The following is a 10,000-nucleotide window of genomic DNA, read 5'->3' on the forward strand; positions in this document are numbered from 1 at the left end:
CGTTTAGACATTCATGATGATTCGATTGTGTGATATGAAATGGAAACTGAAGACACTGAAACAAAGCACGCTCACACACACACCCACCCACACACACACACACACACACACACACACACACACACACAGAAAAACCTTTACCTTGGCAGTGTGTTCGGTTTAATCTTTTATAACCTTGAGGGCATGTGGAGCCGAATTCCTCAATTATTGTCTGTGGCTTCCCGGCATCTGTGTGTGTGTGTGTGAGAGGGAGGAAAAGAGAGAGAGAGAGAAAGAGAGAAAGTTTTAGCAACAACTCATCCCATCAAACGGGTTTGAACTCACAGTGAAACAAACTTCTAACCAAATTCATTTTCTTTTTTTTATAACATTTTTTCAATAAAATGCAGTCAGTAAGAGAAGAAGAGCAGAGCGGAGGAGGAAGAAAGACCGAGATACTGCATTGTTTGGAATGACTGGAAAAATCCTCTAATAAAATCCATCCTAAAGAAAAGAAGTGAAGAAGAACAGGAAAATAAATGACACAGGTTGGAGGAACAGCGAAAAGAAGAGGGGGAAAAATCGGAAACAGAATCAGTTTAGCGAGGAAAAGAAAAGAGAAGGTAATAAAAGAAACATGATGGTTTTTATTGGCTGAAAGAAGGAAAGAAGGCTTTGCTGAGCCGCTTGACAGTTATGAGAAGAATGCTTTGGAGGAGTTTCCCCCTCCTCTCCTCACGCACTCCTCGCCAGGAAAACTCAGGAAAATCCAGACGCGTCTGGAAAAGCGATGATTAAACAGGATGAAAGAAAAACAATGATATAATGCCCTGCTCTTATTTTTTCACTTCAAGGATCATTTTCCATGAACAAAACATTCCTCTCCTCTTAAAAAAACTGAGTGTAACGTCCATCTACGATGTATTTGAGTTTAGGGGTTCGTAGCCGTTTTGTTGGAAAAATCATGAATTTGAATATTCAAGGATCTAAGGATCTAATCTTATTTATGTCGAGATTCAATTCATTTGGAGAGTCATAAAGATTCACTTTCAGTTATGATTCAATTCATTTGGAGAGTCATAAAGATTCACTTTCAGTTATGATTCAATTCATTTGGAGAGTCATAAAGATTCACTTTCAATTATGATTCAATTCATTTGGAGAGCCATAAAGATCCACTTTCAATTATGATTCAATTCATTTGGAGAGCCATAAAGATCCACTTTCAATTACGATTCAATTCATTTAGAGAGTCATAAAGATTCACTTTCAATTATGATTCAATTCATTTGGAGAGTCATAAAGATTCACTTTCAGTTATGATTCAATTCATTTGGAGAGTCATAAAGATTCACTTTCAATTATGATTCAATTCATTTGGAGAGCCATAAAGATCCACTTTCAATTATGATTCAATTCATTTGGAGAGCCAATAAGGTCCACTTTCAATTATGATTCAATTCATTTGGAGAGCCATAAAGATCCACTTTCAATTATGATTCAATTCATTTGGAGAGCCAATAAGGTCCACTTTCAATTATGATTCAATTCATTTGGAGAGTCATAAAGATTCACTTTCAGTTATGATTCAGTTTATTTGGAGAGTCATAAAGCTTCACATTTAATTATGATTCAGTTTATTTGGAGAGTCATAAGGAATCAAATACATATATGATTTAATTCAGTTGGATATCTCTAAAGATTCGATTCTGTTTGTACATCCATTTGTTTTTTAATGTATTATAAGGATTTAATACCATTTATGATTCAATTCATTTGTAACGTATCAAAAGGATTCAGTTCAGTAGGATGTTCATTTTATATTAGCTCTGTTCATGCTATTCATTTCCCGGTTTACGTTTTGCCGGTTTTTTGTAATAATTATTTAATGATGCGATGAATCAAAATAATTTGATAATACTTATGATTCTATGCATACAGATAGCAATAATTCAATTTAATTGTATACATTTTCAGAAATTCTATTCATTTGCATAATTTTATGTAGTTGGCTAATTCTATTCGTGAATTGACAGAAAAAGAGAGAGAATAACACTGAGAGAGAGAAAAATGAAACGAGACTCGGGGAAAGAGAGAGAGAGAGAGAGAGAGAGAAAGAGAGAGAGAGAGAAAGCACATTTTTCCAGTGGTTTCTCCACCATCCTCCGCTTTTGTCTTGCCCTGACGTTGAGGGTGTGTCGTAGGAAAAAAAGAGTGAAGCCACTATGACACACACACACACACCCTCCCACACACACACACACACACACTTACACATTTACACACACAGTGAAGCTGGTTTTGCGAAAATAACCTGGCGTGTACCACAGAGCCGCTATTGTCTGCTCTCGCTTTAAAGAGAGAAATCTGGCAGAGAGGTGGGCGAAGACAGGAAAGAAAGACTAATCAGGACACACACACACACAAAAAAAACCCAAAAAGAAGGATTTTCTTGGTCTTCGTCCCGAAATCCTAACGCCCTGACTCCAATCACACGCTCCGAGCGGCCAAAACTGTCACGTGAGGATTATAGAGCACAGAAGGAAAGACAGACGTGCTCATGATAACGTTTCACGACCGGGTTTCTGTTTTCAACTATTTGCCCTCTTCCGCTCGATATTTCAGGTGAACGCTCACGCGTGATTGGCCGGTCCCGTGATTTGTTTTGGATAAATAAGATGAACAGGTAGCTAATGTAGGAAATAACAACAGTGTTCGGTATTTGTTTACTCCATGTTGCAAATTCAAAACAAACAAACAAAAAAACTTTTGTACATTATCCAAGCAAGCTAGTTTATCGGGAACTGGTATAAATAATTCCTGGACAGAACGTGTAATCTGTCGGTGTACCCGGCTCCCGGGCTCGTGAATCGCCATCAGGGTCGTAATTACACCAGGACGGATTTAAAGACTTACATGGGAGCTTTGGGCATTTGTAGCATTTGTTTTGGCCCCAGGAATTTCCCACGCTGCCACAGCAGTCCTCCTGATTGGTCAGGCCAGGGAGAGGGTTACTGCTACACTACAGCACAGAGCGAGAGAGAGAGAGAGATGGAGAGAGAGATGAAGAGAGAGAGAGAGATGAAGAGAGAGAGAGCGAGAGAGAGAGATGAAGAGCGAGAGAGAGAGCGAAAGATTGAGAGATGAGCGAGAGAGAGAGACAGAGAGAGAGAGATGAAGAGAGAGATGAAAAGAGAGAGAGAGAGAGACAGACAGAGAGAAATGGAGAGAGAGCACGAGAGAGAGACAGAAAGAGAGAGAGAGATGAAGAGAGAGAGATGAAAAGAGAGAGAGAGACAGACAGACAGACAGAGAGAGATGGAGAGATAGAGAGCGAGAGAGAGATGAAGAGAGAGAGAGATGAAGAGCGAGAGCGAGAGACAGAGAGACAGAGAGAGATGGAGAGAGATGAAGAAGGAGAGAGAGCGAGAGAGAGACAGAGAGAGATGTAGAGAGAGATGAAGAGGGAGAGATGAAAAGAGAGGGAGTGAGAGAGAGACAGAGAGAGAGAGATGAAGAGCAAGAGAGAGAGAGACAGAGAGAGAGAGCGAGAGAGAAAGAAATGAAGAAACAGAGAGGGGGGCCGAAGAGGAAGAGAAAAGGAAAGCGCCAGAAGGACAGAATGAAAGAGAGAGAGAGAGAGAGAGAGAGAGAGAGAGAGAGAGAGAGAGTGACAGGGAGATAGAGACAGAAAAAGAGTGTCCGAGAAAGAGAGCGAGACAAAGAGAAAAACAGGAGATGAAGAAAAAGAGAGACGGATAGATAGAGAGAGAGATGGAAAGAGAGACAGAGAGTGAGACAGTATTTGTACATGATACAACATCATCATCCGAGCGCTATTTTTTTCTGTCACTCACAGCTTGCTTGGGCGTGGTCTCCTGAAAGCACCGCCCCCTGGGCTTTTGTGTCTGTGGAGGAAGGCGGGTCACGCCTTTAGGAAGCTTGGCCTCTGATTGGTCGAAAGGTTGGATGACGACTGAGGTGTCTGGCGAGTGGTGGACGCGTACGTTAAACTGCACTGAGGAGATGAAACATGGGAAAAGTCCTTATCAGAATGCATCAGTAATGAGGACACTAAGAGTCTGTGTGTGTGTGTGTGTGTGTGTGTGTTACCCTCAGACGAGTGGTGGCCGGTGCCCTGGCTCAGTGGCAGAGTGAACACTGAGTGTGTCTGTGTGAGCTGCTGGCGTCCGGCTGGTCCACTCGAATCCGACAGACCAGGACCATCTGGCCTCACCTGCAGGCATCAGGCACTCGTTTACCCAAGCATTCATCCATCTGTCCATTCATCCATCCATCTGTCCATTCATCTGCCCATTCATCCGTCCTTTCATCTATTCATCTGTCTATTCATCTATTCGTCTGTCCATTCATCTATTCATCTGTCTATTCATCTATTCATCTGTCCATTCATCCATCCATCTGTCCAGTCATCTGTCCATCCATCCATTCATCTGTCCATTCATCCATCCATCTGTCCATTCATCCATCCATCTGTCCATTCATCCATCCATCTGTCCATTCATCTGTCCATTCATCCATTCATCTGTCCATTCATCCATTCATCTGTCCATTCAATCTTTCATTCATTAATCAATTCAGGTGCATATTACTGCACAGAATGATTAGATGAGAGTGATGAAGAGTCATGAGAGTGATGAAGAGTCATGAGAGTGATGAAGAGTCATGAGAGTGATGAAGAGCAGTGAGAGTGATGAAGAGTCATGAGAGTGATGAAGAGTCATGAGAGTGATGAAGAGGAGTGAGAGTGATGAAGAGGAGTGAGAGTGATGAAGAGTCATGAGAGTGATGAAGAGCAGTGAGAGTGATGAAGAGGAGTGAGAGTGATGAAGAGGAGTGAGAGTGATGATGAAGAGTCGTGAGAGTGATGAAGAGGAGTGAGAGTGATGATGAAGAGGAGTGAGAGTGATGATGAAGAGGAGTGAGAGTGATGAAGAGGAGTGAGAGTGATGAAGAGCAGTGAGAGTGATGAAGAGGAGTGAGAGTGAGGAAGATGAGTGAGAGTGATGAAGATGAGTGAGAGTGATGAAGAGGAGTGAGAGTGATGATGAAGAGGAGTGAGAGTGATGAAGAGGAGTGAGAGTGATGAAGAGCAGTGAGAGTGATGAAGAGTGAGAGTGAGGAAGATGAGTGAGAGTGATGAAGATGAGTGAGAGTGATGAAGATGAGTGAGAGTGATGAAGAGGAGTGAGAGTGATGATGAAGAGTCGTGAGGGTGATGAAGAGGAGTGAGAGTGATGAAGAGGAGTGAGAGTGATGATGAAGAGGAGTGAGAGTGATGAAGAGGAGTGAGAGTGATGAAAAGGAGTGAGAGTGATGATGAGGAGGAGTGAGAGTGATGATGAAGAGGAGTGAGAGTGATGAAGAGGAGTGAGAGTGATGAAGAGGAGTGAGAGTGATGAAGAAGAGTCGTGAGAGTGAGGAAGTGGAGTGAGAGTGATGAAGAGGAGTGAGAGTGAGGAAGAGGAGTGAGAGTGATGAGGAGGAGTGAGAGTGATGATGAAGAGGAGTGAGAGTGATGAAGAGCAGTGAGAGTGATGAAGACATGTGTACGTGCCTGTAGTGTGTAGAATGGCTGCTTGTTGCCGCGTGACGCCTGAGTGCGGAGAGGAAACTGACACAGTCTGCCTGTGAAACCCGGTGGACACAGACAGTGTGTACGGTTACTACACACACCTCCATTTACACAAGTCAGGGGACACACCACTGTGGAGAGAGAGAGAGAGAGAGAGAGAGAGAGAGAGAACAGTTACAGCCTACTTGTTACAACCAATACTTATACATCTCTATATCTATACATCCAGCACATCCAAACACTGAAAATAAATAAGCAATGGTACAGAGAGAGAGAGAGAGAGAGAGAGTGAGATGGACAGATGGTCATGCTGAATTTCAGACACACAGAAAGCAGACATACAGAAAGGATACAGAGAAACAAGAGATAGGAGACAGACAGATGGCTAGATAGACGACAGACAGACAGACAGGCAGGCAGGAAACAAACAGACAGATAGACAAATAAACAAATAAAAGACAGGCAGACATAATGGGTCAGACAGGTAGATGGACAAGAAATAGAGACAGACATGCAGGATATAGACAGACAGACAGACAGACAGAGAGATAGGAAACAAATAAACAGACAGAAAGATAAAAGACAGACAGACAGACATAAAAGAATACAGACAGGTAGACAGACAGAAATGAGTCAGATAGGTAGATGGACAAAAAGAGGTTAGACTGACAGAAAGGAGAGAGACAAAGAGACAGACAGGATATAGACAGACAGGGTACAGACAGACAGACAGGCAGACAGAAAGAAAGTAGTCAGACAAGTGGCTAGGGGAAAAACAGACATACAGAAAGAAGTGAGACGGACAGACAAATAGACAAAAGGATACAGACAGGTAGATGGACAGAAAGGGGTCAGACAGACAGAAAGGAGAGAAACAGACAGACAGACAGATAGGGAACAGACAGATAGGACACAAACAAACGGACAGACAGACAGACAGATAAGAAACACAGGTAGGAGACAAACAGACAGACAAAAAAACGATATAAAAGACGGCCAGACAGAGAAACAGACAAATAACAGAGAGACAGACATAAAAGGATAGGGGAAACAGACATACATAAAGTGAGACACAGAGTGAGACAGACAGACAAAAGGATAGAGACAGGTAGATGGACAGAAAGGGGTCAGACACACAGAAAGGAGACAGACAGACAGAAAAGAAGTCAGAGAGATGGATAGGGGAAAAGCAGACACACGGAAAGGAGTGAGACAGGCAGACAGTCAGACAGACATATAGAAGAAAGACAGACAGAACAGACAGACAGACATGAGACAGAGATACACACACAGAGAAGAGCTGAGGCTAAATTGATGACATCATCAACATGAGCCACATTCGCTTTTATGAACTCTGACAGAAGAGGAAAACAGGAAGTGAGTGTAACCCACACACACACGCCTCATTTCACTCAGCCATAACCGTCCTTCACACTCCCCAAGCGTCGGATTTATGGGTCATGGAGCAGAGCGGCCTCGCCTCATGGTGGTCAGCGTTACTCTGTGTGTGTGTGTGTGTGTGTGTGTGTGTGTGTGTGTTATTAGTACACTTCCCACAGCTGAATAAAGTCGCCCAGCGTTCTATAAATCCGACTTTGTGATTCTGCCAGAGAGAGAAACTTCACTTGAGCGCTAATCAGACAGACGGGTAATAAACACCACGTTAGCAGACTTGCTGACGGGCCTCGTTTCATCCGTCTTCCTCTATTAAACTTCACACAAAACCTCAGTCAGCACTGCTAGTGGATATGTTACTATGGCGACTAATTACTACGATTAGTGCAGGGCTATATGACGTGCGTGGCTGTCTCACTCACGCTCTTACACACACGTGCGTATGTCCCAAAAAGACACGGTCTACGTGCCTCACATCTTCAAACTTTAGTTTTATAACTGTTCTCAAACAGATTCATTGAACTATCCTGTTGAGTTAGCTTGTTATGCTAGCTAACTAGCATTAGCAGTGAATATTATAAATATATCTACTCACAAATGACATACAATTCATTTTTTTTTTTTTTTTTACAATCCTATACCTGGTTAGCTTGATGACTAGCATTAGAATTTGATGTATAAAAAAAAATTGCCTCAGGTTAGCGCAGGCTCAGTTTAGCTTGAATTAGCATTAGCAGTTAAGACTACAAACATTTACGAATATTACTTAATAATCTCCTCACAAATCATGCTGGATAAGCACGTTAGCTTGTTGCCTAGCATTCGCAGGGAAGGTTATGGACATTTAGAACTATGACTTAATTCTCTCACAAATCCTGTCAGGTTAGCACACGTTAGCTTGTTGGCTAGCATTAGCATTGAAGGTTGTTTACAGTGATAAATATGACTTTTAAAAATCCTCTCATGAATCCTGTCGGTATAGCGCAGGTTAACTAGCGTTAGCAGGACATGATATAAACATTAATAGATATGATTTAAAAATCCTCTCACAAATCCTGTCAGGTTAGCATGTTGTCTTGTTGACTAGCATTCGCAGTACAGCTTGTTTCCGAGGAAAAATAACGTAATAGAGAAACGTGGAGGTCGAAAACTAAACGGAAACGACACGCGTTGTGATAGTCTTAAGTATTTTCAATGTGAAAACCCAAAGCTACAGTCACAGAAACATGGCTATTCGCTAAATTCACTAGCCGCTAGCTACTTAACAGCGCAAGCAAGTATGAAGCAGCTTTACTAGTTTTCTCGTCTGTACGCTGCACTGTGTGTGGTTTTATTTTAACGTACAGCTCATTAGCAAGTGAAGTTTAGATGTCTAGCATCACCTTCGGTAACCATGACGATTCTGTCTGTATGCTACAAGCCCCTCCCCTTTTCCCTTCGGTGGGTACAAAAAACATTCGGAGCTCCACAGTGTGACGTCACGACGAGAAAGTGGTGTAGTAATGACAGGGGTCAGAATCCTGGTGTGTGAGATTGAGGTTACAGACGCGTGTGTGTGTACGCGTATACTGGGTTAATTGGTGAGCTCCAGACAGACAGACAATTTTCTAAACTACAGCTTTATACTCCAACACACACACACACACACACACAAACACACACATTAAAGCAAAACATATCAAAAGATTTCTTCTCCCTACAAATAGCAGCGTCTGTCTGTCTATTACTGTCTGACACGCGCTCTCCTTCACACACACACACACACACACACACACACACACACACACACACACACACATTCCCTAAACTGGGTGTTCCTCTGACCATAACTCATTTTGCATGCCTGAATGAAAACCACAGAGACGAAAGACAGACAGAGAGAGACAAAGAAAAGATGAAGATAACATTAGATAGAGACAAAGAACAAAAAATAAAGGAGGCAGAATAAAAGGAGAGAGAGAGAGAGAGAGAGAGAGAAATTGAGAGAGAGAGAACAATGGGAAAGATGGGGAAAAGAAGGAAATCTAAAAAAGGGAGAGACACTGAAAGACAAAGAGAGAAAACAGAAACAGAGATAAAGGCTGAAAGAAATAGATAGACAGACAGATAGATAGATAGATAGACAGATAGACAGATAGATAGACAGATATATATATAGATATATAGATAGACAGATGGACAGACAGATAGATAGACAGACAGACTGAGACAGATAGATAGACAGACAGATAGATAGATAGATAGATAGATCGATAGAAAACCAAGGCGGTTCTAACTCAGTTCTCCTGCTATGTATGAGAGAGAGAGATAGAGAGAGAGAGATAGAGAAACAGACAGAGACAGAAAGAGAAACGTGAAGATAACATTAGAGAGAGACAAAGAACAAAAAAAAATAAAGGAGACAGAATAAAAAGGAACGAGAGAGAGAGAGAGAGAGAGAGAGAGAGAGAGAGAGCAATGGGAGAGATGGAGGAAAATAGAGAAATCTAAAAAGAGAGAAACAGAAACTAGATAGTGAAAATAACACCAAATAAAGACACAGTTCTAAACTCATTTCCCCTGCTTTGAGAAAGAGAGAGAGAGAGAGAGAGAGAGAGAACAGGGGGTCATTCGGGGGTGTTTGTCGACGGGTTCTCGGACACACAAACGCTATTTTCCAGCACATTTATGTCAACATTATGACAACAAAACCAAGACTGCAGGTTAAAGAACACCTCGGTATTTAATGTCACCCGCAGCCCTTTACTGAACAAACAGTCCATAAATACCAAACCGCAATAATCACACACTCAGCACACCTGGAGATTAAAGGTGCAGTCTGTAAAGTTTCAAAGTCTTTCTAGACCAGTAATAATCACAGAATTAAAAACAAAATACCCCAGAAAAACACCGGATGCCGTGATTTGCGGTGTAACTACACAACTGATTTGGTGTTTATTATAAACTTAAGGCTTCTGTTGACATTTTTCCGGCCTTGAAATTAGCCCCGCCTCCATTCAAAACGAAGCTGCTCAGCTCTGCAACTTCCAA

At 42.0% G+C, this 10,000-nt stretch overlaps 1 protein-coding gene across 3 annotated transcripts in view; it reads right to left on the bottom strand.

The window, feature by feature from the left end:
- Nucleotides 1-10,000, bottom strand: part of ltbp3 (latent transforming growth factor beta binding protein 3) — a 40,567-nt gene that overhangs the window by 18,076 nt on the left and 12,491 nt on the right. For all 3 annotated transcript variants that reach the window (XM_053617457.1, XM_053617456.1, XM_053617455.1), the window contains exons 2-6: nucleotides 5,558-5,706; nucleotides 4,093-4,216; nucleotides 3,837-3,997; nucleotides 2,896-3,001; nucleotides 142-228 (exon numbers count right to left, since the gene is read on the bottom strand). In XM_053617457.1, the coding sequence (XP_053473432.1) occupies nucleotides 142-228; nucleotides 2,896-3,001; nucleotides 3,837-3,997; nucleotides 4,093-4,216; nucleotides 5,558-5,706 (627 nt within the window). The remainder of the gene's footprint in view (nucleotides 1-141; nucleotides 229-2,895; nucleotides 3,002-3,836; nucleotides 3,998-4,092; nucleotides 4,217-5,557; nucleotides 5,707-10,000) is intronic.

This window comes from Ictalurus furcatus, chromosome 28 (genome assembly GCF_023375685.1).
Source record: "Ictalurus furcatus strain D&B chromosome 28, Billie_1.0, whole genome shotgun sequence".
Classification (NCBI taxonomy): domain Eukaryota; kingdom Metazoa; phylum Chordata; class Actinopteri; order Siluriformes; family Ictaluridae; genus Ictalurus; species Ictalurus furcatus.